At 45.0% G+C, this 16,596-nt stretch overlaps 1 protein-coding gene across 4 annotated transcripts in view; it reads right to left on the bottom strand.

Moving 5' to 3' along the window:
* The window catches only part of ERICH6 (glutamate rich 6), a 36,545-nt gene that overhangs the window by 8,085 nt on the left and 11,864 nt on the right, over positions 1-16,596 (bottom strand). For all 4 annotated transcript variants that reach the window (XM_028731294.2, XM_028731295.2, XM_028731290.2 and 1 more), the window contains 12 exons: positions 16,121-16,175; positions 15,268-15,389; positions 13,625-13,694; positions 12,829-12,935; positions 12,406-12,438; positions 9,709-9,767; positions 9,387-9,503; positions 4,789-4,887; positions 4,543-4,700; positions 3,898-3,992; positions 2,602-2,765; positions 1,374-1,459 (listed from right to left, as the gene is read on the bottom strand). In XM_028731294.2, the coding sequence (XP_028587127.2) occupies positions 1,374-1,459; positions 2,602-2,765; positions 3,898-3,992; positions 4,543-4,700; positions 4,789-4,887; positions 9,387-9,503; positions 9,709-9,767; positions 12,406-12,438; positions 12,829-12,935; positions 13,625-13,694; positions 15,268-15,389; positions 16,121-16,175 (1,165 nt within the window). The remainder of the gene's footprint in view (positions 1-1,373; positions 1,460-2,601; positions 2,766-3,897; positions 3,993-4,542; positions 4,701-4,788; positions 4,888-9,386; positions 9,504-9,708; positions 9,768-12,405; positions 12,439-12,828; positions 12,936-13,624; positions 13,695-15,267; positions 15,390-16,120; positions 16,176-16,596) is intronic.

The following is a 16,596-nucleotide window of genomic DNA, read 5'->3' as shown; positions in this document are numbered from 1 at the left end:
GAGGAGTCTGTCCACATCGGCTGGGGATATCCGGTCAAAGTGGTCCAATACTGGACCCGAGGACAGTCGAGGGGCCTCCAGTTCCTTTATTGTATCGAAATTGGCGGGGAGGTCATGGCGGAGCAACAGGACCTTCTCCGCAAAAAAGCTCGCAAATGCCTCACAGCTGTGTGTCCAATTGTTATTTAAATTTGGCTGTCCTTCGAGGGACGTTAAAGATCGAATTATACTAAATAATTGCGCTGGGCGAGAGCTAGCGGATGCAATGGAGGCCGAGAAGTAGGACTTCTTAGCGGCCTTCACTGCCATCTCATAGGTTTTCATAAAAACTCTATAGGATGTTCTTGAAGCTCCGTCACGGGCACCCCGCCATACTCGCTCTAGCCGTCTGAGGTCCCGCTTCATATTCCGGAGCTCCTCGGTAAACCAGGGAGCCCGGTTTCTGCGGGGACGCAGAGGGCGCTTAGGTGCGATCTCATTGATGGCTGCCAGGAGCTGGGTATTCCAGCCCTCAACAAGCTCAGTCAATGAGTCGCCAGGGGGAGCAAGGTCCCGCAAGGCTTGACGGAATCTATCAGGGTCCATCAGCCTCCGCGGGCGAGCCCAAATCGGCTCGCCACCCAAGCAGGGAGGGGGTGGAACGTCAATCCTGGCTTTCAGAGCGTAGTGATCAGACCATGGCACCTTCATCGAAGGAAACATGATCACATCTATACCGACGCCAAAGATCAAATCCAGCGTGTGGCCTGCTTGATGTGTGGGGCCCGAAACAAACTGGGAGAGCCCTAGTGTCGCCATGGAAGACACCAGGTCCAGAGCCTGTGAGGAGGGAGTGGCATCAGCATGGATGTTGAAGTCCCCCAATACCAATAGGTTAGGGAACTCCAAGGCCCAGCCGGCCACCGCCTCCAGCAGGCCTGACAGGGTGGCTGCTGGTGCGCTAGGTGGCCGGTACACCAGCCAGACAGCCAAGCTCACCTCGGAGCCCCACACTAGGCCAACACATTCAATGCCAGGGATCGATGGCGATGGTAGAGCCCTGAAAGAACAATCTTCCCGGATTAATAATGCCACCCCTCCCCCCCGGCCCACAGTCCGTGACTGGTGGAGGACGGAGAAACCCGGGGGCGCCATCTCTCGTAAGGTAACAGTGTCCCCTTCGCGCACCCAGGTCTCCGTCACACAGGCCAGGTCAGCCCCCTGAGAGATGAAGAAATCTCGCAGGGTGGCGGTTTTGTTGCCTATAGACCTGGCATTGCACAACACCAGTGACGGAGGTGAGTAATCCTTGCTCTAATTATACCCTTAATACAGTAAAGATGCGCCTCAGATATCGCCACAAGTCAAAAAAACCAAAACCACAAAAAGGATACAATATTTGTGCACTGCCATCTGGAAACATGGTAAGAAACTTCACACCGTTTTTGTAGTATTGCTGGAAGAACTGGTTTTTCAGCAACTGCACACGAAGGGAAAACAAGACACGTACTTTAAAACGATATTTTGTTTTCAGGAGAATTGGTATACAAAAGGCAAGAAGAAGAAAAAGGTCACTATGCAAAAAGGGTGGTGGGATTAGGTAACAAAAAGCTATGCTGCCCGACTGAATTGTCCCTTCCCAGTTTTCTCCTTCTATGAGTTGATGAGTTTCTAGTCACACCTGCTGCCTCCCAGCTCTGCGATCCTGTAGCCAAGTGACGGTTAATAGTTGACAGTTCTGGGAATGGAGGCACCAGAGTGCAAGATCTCAGTCAAGCGGTCGCAGGCCTGTCCTCCGCGGCAACCAATGCTGGATGTTACATAGGCAAACATTCAAGCCAGCATTCTGCCAGCAGCTAAAGTCCATTCCAAAACCAATCACTGCCCATACAAAAGCTGGAACCCTAGAGTTGGAAAGTGGCTTCAAACCCAGCCCTCTGCCAGTGCAGGAAGTCTGCTGCTCCAGCATCGCTGATAGAACTACAAATCCCAGAGTTCCATAGGAAGAGGGACTGGTGGTTAAATCACTCTGGGAATTGTCGCTCTGGGAGGGAAACAGGGGTCTTCTAAGAACTCTCATCATCTTTAACAAATGACAGTCTCCAGGATGTGGGGGTGGGGAGCCATGACTGTTAAAGTGGTATTAAAGGTAAAGGTAAAGGGACCCCTGACCATTAGGTCCAGTCGGGACCGACTCTGGGGTTGCGGCGCTCATCTCGCTTTATTGGCCAAGGGAGCCGGCGTACAGAGCAGTGCACGGAAACGCCGTTTACCTTCCCGCTGGAGCGGTACCTAATTATCTACTTGCACTTTGACATGCTTTCGAACTGCTAGGTTGGCAGGAGCAGGGACCGAGCAACAGGAGCTCACCCCGTTGCAGGGATTCGAACCGCCGACCTTCTGATCTGCAAGTCCTAGGCTCAGTGGTTTAACCCACAGTGCCACCCGCGTCCCTAGCGCCACCCGCGTCCCTAAAAAAAGTGGTACTATGGTGCTTTAAACGTGTGGTGCAGCTGTTGCCATAGTCAAATGCAGAATGCTCTGTCCTATGAATGTTTTTATCCTGGAAGAAGAAGCAGGTCCATTAATGGGGTTCCAGCGCAGGAAAATCCAGGTGCTTACCTTTCCACCTGCAATAGTGAAATCACAGCTAGAGATGCTGTAGCTAGCGTCTTGGCTTGTGGGACTTCGGAATTTAATTCCCTGGAGAGGCATCTTTGTCCAGCCCGTTATAGATGGTCTATATTGGGACAGGCAGTAGGAGATGGTGCTGAGTTGCCGAGTATCTAGGGAACATGAAGCAGCACAGAATGTTGTTCAATAAAGGTTATTCAATAAACTTGAACTAAGTAGAACAAAAACCAATTTCAATTTAGTTCAGATTTATTTTGTTTCATTTGGGTTTTTAATAGCTTGCTGTTCAATACAAATTATTAGCGCGGCTCTGAATATGAAATTAAAAACCACTATAATGGAGTTAAAAACGAATAAAGAAATTATAGCAAAACACGGCAGAAACACAAATTGGATTAGCAGCCAAGGTAAAAATTACAACGTATGTTTATATTAAGAGTCTTAAATGAACCTGTTTACTAACCTGAAACAATAAAACAGAGAGTTAAAAAAAAATACAATGCACATCTCTTATCTAGGTGTGTTGGTGACCCGGAAACTACAACTAATCCAGAATGCGGCAGCTAGACTGGTGACTAGGAGCGGCCGCCGAGACCATATAACATTGGTCTTGAAAGACCTACACTGGCTCCCAGTACATTTCCGAGCACAATTCATAGTGTTGGTGCTGACCTTTAAAGCCCTAAACTGCCTCAGTCCAGTATACCTGAAGGAGCGTCTCCACCTCCATCGTTCTGCCTGGACACTGAGATCCAGCGCGGAGGGCCTTCTGGCGGTTCCCTCATTGCGAGAAGCCAAGTTACAGGGAATCAGGCAGAGGGCCTTCTCGGTAGTGGCACCCGCCCTGTGGAACGCCCTCCCACCAGGTGTCAAAGAGAAAAATAACTAACAAACTTTTAGAAGACATCTGAAGGCAGCCCTGTTTAGGGAAGCTTTTAATGTTTAATAGGTTATTGTATTTTAGTGTTTTATTGGAAGCTTCCCAGAGTGGCTGGGGAAACCCAGCCAGATGGGCGTGGTATAAATAAATTATTATTATTATTATTATTGGTAGGAACATGCTAAATCTGACCCAAGAGACCATTTAATCCAGGGATGGGTAACTCTGACCCTCCAGATGTTGTTGAACTACAAGTGCCATCATCTGGCTGGGGACAGGGCAAGATTCTAGTGTAAGAGTGAATATGTGCCAGTTTTCAATCTCTGCTATATAAGAGCCATTCTCACGGTTTCACCCACTAATGAGTACTGTCCATAATAACTTGCAGAAAAATTAGAACTCACAGTCAAAGACATGAGTTGGAGATACGTCCTTTTCTCTCTCTGCTTTCTCTCTTGGGAGGTGGACAGCCTGCTGGGCCATTTGTTTCTCCTTCAACCTGCAAAATCAAAACGTATGTGGCATGAACCCCGAATTTCTTAAACACTGAATTCCAGATGCTCTCGGAGGGCTGGTCTTGCTCAGCGATGTATTTTTCTATAACAGAAAGTTTGACTGCACGTGTTTGTGCATAACAATTGCCTAAAGCCTATGAATCAGGGCCAGACCTCCTGAAATAGCAGGAAAGCTCAAAACTCAATATACAGTGGTACCTTGGTTCTCGAACTTAATCCATTCTGGGAGTCCGTTCGACTCCTGAAAACCAAGGTGCAGCTTCTGATTGGCTGCTTCCTGCACTCAATCGGAAGCCGCGGGAGCCATGTCGGACACTTGGCTTCTGAAAAACGTTCGCAAACCGGAACACTTACTTCCGGGTTTGCAGTGTTCGGGAGCCGATTTGTTTGGGAGCCAAGCTATTCGAGAACCAAGGTACCACTGCAATCATTACCCTGCTCTTCCTTGCAAAACACTTCAGAAATGCTGCCTTGCCCCAAATGATACCAAAATTGTTCCTGAAAATAGCATGTACACCAACCAACTGGCAATACCTTTGGCGAGCTCTTTCTCTGGCTTTTTTCCTCTCTTCCGCAGTTCCTTCGACCTGCTTAGTGGTGATATCAATCAGCTGAACTCCTTCCTTCGCATAGCGCTTTTTCTCATTGACAATGAACTCGTGAAGATCTCTGCATTGCTGGCAACAGAAAAGCTGGAAGGCAAGATCCTACAGTTATCTCGCGGCCACATCGCCCTTGACTTTGTAGCGATGCCACTAGGATGATTTCCCCATTACTTACGTTTCCATATTCTGCTATTTGTTCTAGACTTTCAAATGATGGATAATTTCTCAGTGGGCTGCCACAGAACTCACAGATTTCTCCATAGTGTTTTTCCAACTGCAAAGAGGAAACGGAACATTTTGGAGACGTTAGTGATGACAAACAATCACCTTGCGGGAAAGTTCAATATTAGGCTTATAATTTTTTAATCTTTTTCAGGACTGAAAAGTAGCTAGGCTGAAAAGGGATCTAGCCTATGTTAATAAAAAAAGCTGAAAAGGGATCGAGCCCATGGTAAAGGTGGCTGAAATGTCTCCAAGCCCTTTCCAATGTTGTTGTTTTTTTGGGGGGGGAAGGATGTCACCCCAAATGTCACTATTTTAGATTTGCTTAATGGAGAAATGCTCCCATTCTTGTAATCTTATTTTGAAGCTATTTCATTCCTGTTGTCTATTTTATTGCATCTGATCCGTGGTCATTCCATGGACAAAAGGGCTCTTTCCATTCATGTAAGGCACTGAGATCCTGTGGAGGTAATAATAATAATAATAATAATAATAATAATAATAATAATAATAATAATAATTTATTATTTATACCCCACCCATCTGGCTGGGTTTCCCCAGCCACTCTGGGCAGCTCCCAACAGAATATTAAAAACACTATAAAACATCAAACATTAAAAACTTCCCCACTGGAGAAGGGATGGGGGAGCTGTTTTAGCCAATTTCTCTTTCCCTGTGCAGCCCCCTGTGCTACCTGGCAAGCTGCTCCAAAGGGTTAAGGGTCACGTCCCACTCCCCCCAAGCAGCATGAGGGGCAAGGGGCGGGAGGGGGAGGATCAATCAACAATCCTATCTCCTTCCTCCAGAGCAAGCAGAACTCTGCTGAGAGTAACTCTGGATCAGAGGTGCCATCTTGCACCCAATATTGGGGGGGGGGGAGGTGGTTCCTGGTGCACAGCGTTCCTATGTGATGTCATGGGCCCAGCATGTGTTGCACACGTGTGACATCATGCACACAATGCACGTGCAACATTGCATCATCGGGAGGAGGCCAAGCGCAGAGCCCAGCCCTGTGCCAGCAGATTTTGAGGGGGCTGAATTCACCCTACTCCTAGGAGTTGGTGCACCCGCTCTGGATCCAGCTCATGACATGTTATGTTTACATTTGCAACAGATTCTTTTGCAACTGTTTTTAGCCATTTTGCCAACTTTGTGGCATGTGAGGTATGCTGTGCTGGTCATTACAAACCTATGATTTTGTCATAGTCAAGCCTCAGATGCACAAATCGCAGTGCATCTAGTAAAACACAAATCCTGCCCCTGTATCTTCTTAACACAAAAGTTAAAGCAAAATAAATACGTGTAGCTTATTCCCTCCCAGAGTTCCAATTCCCAGTAACTAAAGTGCCTATAATTTTTTGAGGAAAAGGATGTGCTTCAAATGTGTTTTAAAGGTGCAAGCATGTACTGAAAATGGAATAACAGCAACAACAATGTGCTCTCGGTCAGAATTAAGTATTTTTTAAACCTCTCAAAGTGTAAATAAAGTGAAACTGAAGCCCTCCAAGTCACCTGACAGCATTCACTTTCGTCCAAAACTAAGTAGATGAGGAAAATGGAGGGGAGGCTCCTGTGTTAAGGACTGCAGGGGTTTTTTTTGTATTACCTGGGCATGAATTGTCCCCAAAAGCATGCTAAAAGGCCACAGCAAGCAATCCGAACAGGCTTATTTTAAGCCTCCTTCTGTAAACGGCATAAGAAAACAAGCAGCTCCTTGGCTTTCCAAAGCTCCAGGGAAAGAATAAACAGCAGCAGAAATAATTCAATGCAGCGCTACAGCGAATGAGCAGCAGGGGGCAATGTTAAAGTTGTCGGGAATGCCATCCCTAATAAAATAGAGGCCATGCATCCAAATCGAAAATTAAAATTACTGCATTGCATTTGCTCATAACACGCAGTGACCAGCACTGAGGGCTGCATCTACTGAACAAAGGAACAGGGCTGCTCATTCGAAGGAAAGGCTGCAAGGCTAGGCAAGGGTGGGAACTGGGGTGCAGTCCTCTCCTGTTTTGGTTGCTTGTCCCCAGAATCGTGAAAAGTTTCTGAAGCGGAAAAAAGCATTATGAAAAAGTTTATCTAAAATGATAGGGTTGATGGGCGTTGTAGTCCAGAAAATCTGGAGGGTGCAAGTTTGTCGAAGGAGGATATGAGCTAGTTATCATGCTAAGCAAATACCGTATTTTTTGCTCTATAAGACTCACTTTTTCCCTCCTAAAAAGTAAGGGGAAATGTGTGTGCGTCTTATGGAGCGAATGCAGGCTGCGCAGCTATCACAGAAGCCAGAACAGCAAGAGGGATTGCTGCTTTCACTGCGCAGCGATCCCTCTTGCTGTTCTGGCTTCTGAGATTCAGAATATTTTTTTCTTCTTGTTTTCCTCCTCCAAAAACTAGATGCATCTTATGGTCTGGTGCATCTTACAGAGCGAAAAAGACAGTAATCCCTACTTCCCAGCTTTTTCTCAGATCTCTATCCCCATAATGCAGAGGTTCTCAGACTGCTGTCAGCAAGTCTCATTCAGGTGCTGTGAAAAGACTGCAGAGCAGGTGGGAATATCTTCCCTTGGCCCTGCAGTATATTCATTTTTTTTGACAGTGGAGAGCAAGTCAGTTTGACCACAGCCACCCTCAAGTTCAAATGCAGAAACAGGATGAATGCTGAACATGCAAATATTCAGGCTACAAGCTGACAAACTCTGATGGCTTTAAAAGAATGCCCCTTCCTGTTATTCCCACGACGCTTCCTTTTAAGGCATTTAAATAAAATATTGCAAATACATATTTTGGCTACAACCCAGAGGCTACATTTTTTGCATTTAGCTGTCAGATATTATTTTAGTGAGCAGCTCGGCATGACCATTAATAACTCCTAAAAGTCCCATTACTTTGAAGGGAGAGTTGAAATCTGTGCTTAGCTCACTCTCACGGAAATCAGTGAGATTTAGAAGTATTTAACTTTCACAGGAAATGCCTCCTAAATGTCCATAACATGCAACATCTCACTCTGCAAAATGCAAGAAGAGAGTTGAGATTCCTGTACACAATATCAAGGTTGTGAGATTCATCTCCTGACTGAAGTCAGGCAGAACTCTGTGTGCCTAAATTAAGCAGAGCTGGAACTTGGCAGGTTCCATCAGTATTACTTCAAAATTTGGTACATACCAGCAACTTGTATACATCATTAGACAATAAGGCACTGTGCCCTTTTAATAAGAACCTGTGGAACAAACTTTATGCAAACAAAATGCCAGAACCAGTCAATTCTGCATATAGGAATAACGTAGCTGCTTCTTTCTTATAGATAATAATTATGACTAATTCATCTCTCCAACAAAGTAATGAAAACACTAAATGATTATAGTTTCCCCACTCCTGGGGAAAATCTCAAACCCTTGGATTTCAGAATATTGCTTTTCTTAAATGAATTCTCAATCGATCACCTTAAAAGAGGTGATGCAAGGAGGTCATTCAGCCCTGGTAGTTTTTGGCTTTTGCAATAATACTGAATATTATTCTCCCTACCCATCCCACACCCTGTAAATTGGAAAATGGTGATGTTTCTGCAATGGATTTTCATCAGAATTTACTACAGTGTTCAGGCAATTCATGTGGATGCTCTTTAAAAAATAAATTTAAAAATGACTAATGTAAAATTTGGCTAGCAAAATGCTGAATGGAGAGAGGGAAAGTAACGTAAGGTTTAAAGAACTGGTGCCTTTTCCCAATCCAATAATCTAATTTCCGCTATCAGTTCAACAAAGCTTGCTTCCTCAAGTCCTTGCACATTTCTAAAAAAGACCCATACACCTCTTCAACTTGCCTGCAGCTCTCATTTTTTACTGGAACAGGTGCTGTCAAACAGTAACACACCACTGAACTATATCACTTGTTGTTCCTTTCCTGGTCTCCTCTCCCAAATCCAGCCTTGTTAATCTTGATTAACATCAAGGATGGCTTGGAGAGTCTTGTTTCCCTTTCCCTTTCTCAAGGGATTACAGGCAACTGTAAATGATCCAATTTCTTTAAGGATCTTAGAGCCATCTGTTTCCTGGAAAGCGTGACAAACGGCAATATAGACACAGGATGAGGCTTCCCCGCATATGTTTCTGGAGTACACCTGCCTCTAGACACCAAATAGTTTCAACTCTTCCACTTCTGAATGCTCCTTACCATTTTATTTTGTCTTTATGTGGCATTCTTCTTAGGCTACTTAGCTAAGCAAATCAGTATGTTTTTAAAAGTATGTGGTATAGCCCCTTCTGAGATGCAGGTCTGGTGGCAGGGGTTTGGGGTCACGTATTGAAATATGCATACAGAAAGTTAGTACATCAGAGAGAAGTGTGTGTGTGTGTGTGTGTGTGTGTGTTTAGGGGGAAATGGGACATTCAGTCACACAAACACATGCATTCTTAAGTGGTGACACTTCAAAAGCACTACACTGTAGGTTTGCACAAAAGTGTGCAATGCACCACACATTTCCCTGTGTGTTATTTTACACACGCATCTCCCTGGTTATCCTACATGCACAAACCACAGAATGGATAGAGACACCACCTCAAAATGAATGTCTTCTCTCGATGATTCTGGCCTATAGGCTAGTATAGTTGGTGGACCAACGCTGGAAAGGGTGCGTAGAGATTCCTGAAACAGCTTTAAGAAGTCTTCTTGAAACTTAAAAGAAAAAGAAAAAAACACAATACAATGTACAATACAAGAGATTAATTCAATTTCAAATCTAGAACCCCGTTGCCCAGAATGTTCCCAAAGATGAATGGCATCAGCCTTGATTTGGCTGAAAGGGAAAGGGATGGCGGTGGGGACGTTGAGTTGGGAGGATGCTTTGACCAAAATGTGCAGAGGCCACGAGTGACAATACCTCCGTGTCGCACAAAATGTCTAAGCAGCTGAGGTCCTCGTACCAGACGGCGTAGATATCTAAACATACACAAGGAGAATGGGTTAGGAAATTGGTTCGTTCTTGCTTTTAAGGTCTGAATCAAAGGACACACCCACATCGCTTATTTAGGACTGGGGATGCGGAAGTAGCAGTAGGACAGCAACATCCAATTGTGGCACCCAATTCTGATACCTTGAACATGTTTCAGACTACAGCTCCCATCATACCCAGCCAGTGTGGCCAATGGTGAGGGATGATGGGAGTTGCAGTTCAAAGCATCTGGAGGACACCATGCTGGCTACTCCTGGCGTGTGCAAATCCTTCCCAGTACACAAAGAGCAGGGTGCCGCAGCTTGTGCCCATCCATATGCCCAGTGGACATGGGCTGATGGCAGGGCCAGCTGTGCAGATCGAGATGTTCTGGAGTGGAGGGAATACCCCTTTCCCAGAGACACTGCATATGTTCCATTGTGTTTGTGCATGATGTCACTAGACCATCAACACCCAAACCATCTCTCTTGGAAGTGCCCTTAGAAAGTCTGGTCCTCCAGTTCCACATGTTGGTGAATGTACACTGGCAAGCAAAGCCAGTCCAGTCGTTAGGCAAGGTGAAGATGCTGCTTCAGGCCCATGGGTGTCCCGCTTGCACCACTGCCTCTGCCAGCAGCACCGATTTTGGGCAAGAGCGTCTCCATTTTGGGTCAATTCTTGCCCGAAATCATGTCAGATCTTGCAGAGCCTGCAAGGCGTCACTTAAAATTGGCATGATTTTAGAAATACCAACAGTGGAAGAATGGCAGGTGTAGATGTTGGACTTTTTGGAGCTGGCCGACCTGACTGGAAGAATCCGCGATCAAAAAGAAGAGGAACAACAAGAAGAGTGGAAGAAATTTAAGGACTATTTAGCTAGATATTCGAATATCACATAAGTAGAATCACTTGTAAATACCAAATTGGCCTAGGATTAAGATATGTTGAATTCTATAACATTATGGACTGAAAATATTATGAAAAGGAAGATAGAAATTTGAATAAGTAAATTTTATTGAAAAGTAGATATTGGAAAACTGTTACCATGAGATTTATTGAAATTCAGTTAGGAGAGATTTGAGGAAGTCACTTAACAATGTAAATTAAATTGGGCCTTTAACAGTTAGGTGTTTATATGTTTGTTTGTTTCTATTTCTAATATTGTAATGTCTTTTCTTTTTGTGTGTTTGTTTTAAATTTGGAAAATCAATTTTAAAAAATTGAGGAAAAAATAAATAAAATTAACATGATTTTGCCCCAAATTGGTGCCAATGGTTGTGTCACTTCTCCCCCAGCGGTGGACACGGCAAGGTTCATGGTGGGACCAGGAGCAGGTAAGTGGTGGTGGTGGGAATGGCAACAGAGTCAGGCCAAAATGCCACGTCCTGTTTTGCCTCAAGCTGGCAAAGAACTGTCTTAAGACTGGTTATCAACAGATATTCCCATGAGCTCAGTGGCTCTTACTTTCAAGGAGACACACTGTGCTATCAAGCCTGCTGTAGGCCTCTTTGCATGGCCATTCAGGTGCTTTTTGAGCTCCCCAAAAAAGCCTTGCCTTAGTTACTTCCATGGATTTGCATGCGTTATCTAGACTGGCCTGCTGCCATGCCGTTATTGCTTTGTCTGCTTACGGTGGGCTGCCCAAAGACAAGCCTGATTTTGTTTTTAGGCAGAATGCCCCTGTGCCTTAGGAGTGCAGGGGGAGCACTCGGCCTCACAGCATTAAAAATATAGTGGTCAGAATAGAATAAAAGCCACAACGTGGCGAGAGGGGAGGGAGGGGGGCTCAAAGGAACAGCCAGTGCCTGCCCATGTGGTTCCATTGCTGAAGGAAGAGTGGAATAGTAAACTGTGAAAAATTGGGCAGAGTGGGGAATGTGCTCCTTGAGGAGCCGCATCTGGATTCTACCCAGCAAATAAGCAGCAATGGAGCATTTCTAGAGGTTAAAAGAAGAAGAGCTTGCCAGTTTAAACCATCGGTTGGGGTTGTCTACCTGTCAAGGCTACAGCTTGCCATTTAAAATGGGAAACTTGGAAACAGATGCCTCAAAGCGCAGGCCAGAGTAGCTGCTGCAAGTATTTGTGTGCTGATATTCACAAGGGAAAAGCATAAATTCACACACACACAAAAAGCAACCGAAGAGTGTTTTGGAACAACGAGATGTTGAAGAAACAGGACAAGAAGTGCTGACATAAATCCAGCCTGAGGCTGGAGACAGACAGTGAGAGTAGCATCATTTCCTGTGATGCAAATTTTTTCTTTCTTTCCTTTTTTGACCTGCCACCACTCTTCGGATCAGATTTGCAAGTTTTCGAAGCAATAAAAAGCCTGCAAAACCTGTTCGCCATAGGCAACAGTAGGATTGCACACAAGTCTGCCTCCACCTTCAGTGTGTCACAATACACATTTCATTGATCATCACCTTGCAATGTAAAGTAGGTTGTTAACATTCCCATTTTACAGACCATGATTTAAGACTGAGGAATAGCAAGGTGCCCACATTCTCTCGAGTTTACGGCTGAGCTGGGGTTATACCGCCTAGATTTCACACCCAATCCCGTCCGTGGAGTCGCACAAGACTAAAAAAATAAAACAAGGCAGGGCTCAAAATGAAGGAGAAATTGATTTGCTGAGGACCAATTTACCATTCTCAGGACGAAGCTTTTCTTCCTTTGGATCTGCAAAGAAAACCAAAAAAAGCATAACATCTGGACTAACTATAGAACAGCCTTTGCCAAACGCAACCCAACCTATAACACATTGCAGCAGAATAATACATGTTTTGCAAGCAAAAGGCTCTGGTTTCAATCCCTAACATCTCTGATTTAAAGGAGATGAGGGGAAGACCCCTTTCTGAGACTCTGGAGAAGCACTGCCGGTCAGAGCGGACAACCTAGGTTTACATGGGCAAATAATCAGATCAGGCTTGGGGCGGTTTCTTATGCAGCTAAATGGTTAATTCTATGCATGGAGATTACAGTGGAGATTTTTTCACTGCTATTCTGTGTGTGTCTGGGTACGTGTGTGAGAGATAGATAGATAGACAGCACAAGAAGCCTGTTACTCACGCCTTTTCTTGTAGCGGTCATAAAGCCAGCTCTTATCTGTCTGCATTGAGACTGATCTTCCCAAAAGTTTTCCGGATTGATCAGCAGCAACTGCATCCGACGCCTCCCTTTTCAGTAGACACAACATAAGATGTGTAAGCAAGCTGAATAATTAATTTATGTCTCAAAGCAAACTCCAAGCTCCTTTGTTGTCTTTGAGGCTCAAGAGTTATCTTTGTCACTCGCAGCTTCTAAGCAGCGGAAAAGCAAAATGGCAGAAGGAATTGACCAGCGGCCAATGTAGGGAACTGTGGTTTAGACCCATTATAAGAATCCCACTCATGATACCACCTGTGCAAACATATTATTACCCTAATCTTTGAACTGACTACAAAATCCATCCATTTGTTGTTATGCTAGCCCTGGAAAAGAGAGCAAATGCATATAAGCAACCTTAAGGAAACAGTCACGAAAAAATGGGAAATAGCTCTACCCCCAAAGCAAAACCACAACAAAAGGAATTTCAGCCTTGAGCATAATATTGTGAAGACAATTTGGCTTAAAATACAGAAGACTGCCCTGCCCTTCAGTCCTTGTTTCATGGCACCTCTGCAATTCACACCCTCTTATACCTAAATTTTAAACCAAACTTTAATTTAATGCTGAAGAATAAAAGGAGGAAGCGTGATTTTTTCTTGTCATCTTCACGATCATCTGGAAGAAAAGCACACTGCTCAGGGTTTTGGCTGCTGTTACTCAACAGCAACATGATCAAATTCAACAGAAACATGAAAAGGAACACACTTCAATTGCTCACCTCCTTAAGTGGTACCCAACAGAGCTCTCTCTTCTGATTCCTCCCAGTATTGCAGGGTGGCCCTTGGATCCTGCTGAGCACAAGCCAAACTAGGTATGCGTACGGTTGACCAAATCTCCATTGCGTACGAGCTACAGACCATCGAGATTAATAATGTGTCCTTCATGAATGGGACATCTCAGTCTTGGGGCCACTCTGATGACCCCAAAACACCTACACCCCCAGATATCTCCCTCAGAGCCAAATCTCTAGTTCATTTGCAGGACAGGGAGTGGGGCAGACACTTGAGGGTGACATTGATTTGGCAAGGAATGCAAAGCAGAAGTCGCTTGTCAGGTGAGGCAGAGCCACCAAGGTGGGTCACTGTTGCTTACTGGAAGACGCAAGGTGGTACAAACACATTGGCAGGAGTACATGAATTCATGAGGTGACCTTAGGCAACCCACTGTCTCTCAGCCTCAGTTCCTCAAATTGCAATAACGGGAGATAAGAATCATCTTACCTTGCAGGGCTGTTGCAATGATTACGACTAGATGATGCATATGAAGTGCTTGAAAGCACTATGCAAATGTTAAAGGTAAAGGTAAAGGTACCCCTGCCCGTACGGGCCAGTCGTGTCCGACTCTAGAGTTGTGCGCCCATCCCACTTAAGAGGCCGGGGGCCAGCGCTGTCCGGAGACACTTCCGGGTCACGTGGCCAGCGTGACGAAGCTGCTCTGGCGAGCCAGCACCAGCGCAGCACATGGAAACGCTGTTTACCTTCCCGCTATAAAGCGGTACCTATTTATCTACTTGCACTTAAGGGTGCTTTTGAACTGCTAGGTGGGCAGGAGCTGGGACCGAAAGACGGGAACTCACCCCGCCATGGGGATTCAAACCGCCGACCATGCGATCGGCAAGCCCTAGGCGCTGAGTTTTTACCCACAGCGCCACCCGCGTCCTATGCAAATGTTACTATTGTTATAATATATATTTTTATTTTCCCTCTTCTTGTTCAAGCACTTAAACTGTAAGTGTGTCTGGCTCCACATTTCCTCTCTCTCGCTTAAGCTGTCCCCTCATAAAAAGGTTCCCCGTCCCCCCCGGAAAACATGGCTGCAGCCTTGCAGTAAGAAGTTCCCAGGTTCAATCCAGGTTCAGAAGGTGTGCTGCCTAAAATACTGGAGAGCCAATCAGTGCAGACAATTCTGAACTAGGTGGACCAATAGCCTGTCTTGGTATAAGGCAGCTTCCTATGTTCCACTTTAACGTGCAGAGAAAGGTTGGAGCACCGATTTGGAAAGGGCCATAGCTGAGTGTGAGAGAAGGTCCTCGGTTACTACTATTATTTATTAAATTTATATACCACCCTTCATCCAAAGATCACAGGGCGGTTTACAACATAAAAACACAAAACACCTAGCATAATAGCAGGAAACCAGACAAAAATGCCCACCTCAACAGACACATTTAAAAGGCCATAGATTGCTTAATCAGCCAAAGGCCTTGTTGAAGAGGAACATTTTTGCCTAGGGCCTTAAAAGATATGTAATGAAGGCACCAGACGAGACTCCCTGGGGAGAGCATTCCACAAATTTCAGCATCTCCAGGTGGAGAGTTACAGTCCTTCTCTCTTGGCGCATGCGGAAGTTAAAACACAGTACCTTTGCTTGAGGATAAGGAGCCAGTGGTTTCTGGGGAGGAGAGCTCTGCTGATCTTTCAAAGGGGGCAATAGCTAATCCTGGCTTTTGACTGCTGTCAGCCGTTCCCTCTGGGCTCTCTGACCTTGGCAGATGAAAAAACTATGTATTAGTGCTTGAGGGAAAGGGCAAGCAATTGAATTAGAGGAAGCCCCACACTTTTTATGTCAGCATCTGCGCAAACACAGACACTTACATCGTTGAGCCCCATAACAACACAGGCAAGCCCCGGGCACAAATAGTACGTCGGTAATTACTACTGCCAGTTCCTGAGGAATTCTGATTCTGACCACAGCACAGCCTGCCAGAAATAAACATGTTTTCCATGCAGTTGCGATGCATGCCGCTGCTTCTAAGAGCAAACTCGAGCGGTGACAACAAGTGTCAACAGGACTGGAGCGAAACTTGGGCCATGGAGCTGGGGTCGGGGGGAAGGAGGAGAGATCAGCATTCATGGGGGAGCCCCGAAGGTGGTGGAAGTGCAAAATATCTACATCTTTCGAACAAACACCTAAGGAGCACTAAAAAATTTAAAAATTTAAATTAAAAAATGCTACATTTTTATTTCTAAAAGGTGAAGCAGGCTTTCCCATGAGACCCAGAAATCTAGCTGTGGTATCTTCTACAGTCTGGAAATCTGTAGTTCCATGACACATCGCAGACCAGTTTGAACAAGATGCAATAAGTTAGAGGGAAAGCTCATAAATAATGTCGGAAGAGTGAGCAGAAATTTCATTCCACCACCCGCTTGTAATAAGGTACATCCCATTAATAACCATTTTGACTAATGCAAGGACTTGCTGCTGTTGTTGTTACCTAGCTGGTGAAGTGGATGGTCCACTTTTATCTCTTCCTGGATGATCTTCAGGACCTGTTCATATAAACAGCATTATGATGGCACTTACATGCTTAGAGAAACACAAAACATCTATCCTGAGCTTTTCTGGGAAAACAAATGGTATTTTTAATATAAGCATCTTTTAAATGAATCCACACTAAAAATACACCAGTTTGCCTTATGCTGAAAATAGTACCATAATATCAAGGGATTTACTGGGGAGGGGGGCACATCTCTTCTGTAATGAGGATTTAAGTCAACTGTTTTCTAGTGTGTGAAAAATTACACACTGATCTAAAAATTTCTCCCAGCCACTATTCCTATGCACTAAATAGCACAGCACAGCACAGGGTGTAAGGTAGAATTTATAGAGGGCTGGGCTTTTGCTGCAATACCAAATGAACGAGACTTTTCTAGCGTTCCCTGTGTGTGTATTGTTCTATGACAGAAAGGG

The sequence above is a fragment of the Podarcis muralis genome, chromosome 6 (genome assembly GCF_964188315.1).
Source record: "Podarcis muralis chromosome 6, rPodMur119.hap1.1, whole genome shotgun sequence".
Taxonomy (NCBI): Eukaryota; Metazoa; Chordata; class Lepidosauria; order Squamata; family Lacertidae; genus Podarcis; species Podarcis muralis.
Note: the sequence above shows the minus strand (reverse complement) of the source record. Positions and strands in the feature narration are given on the sequence as shown.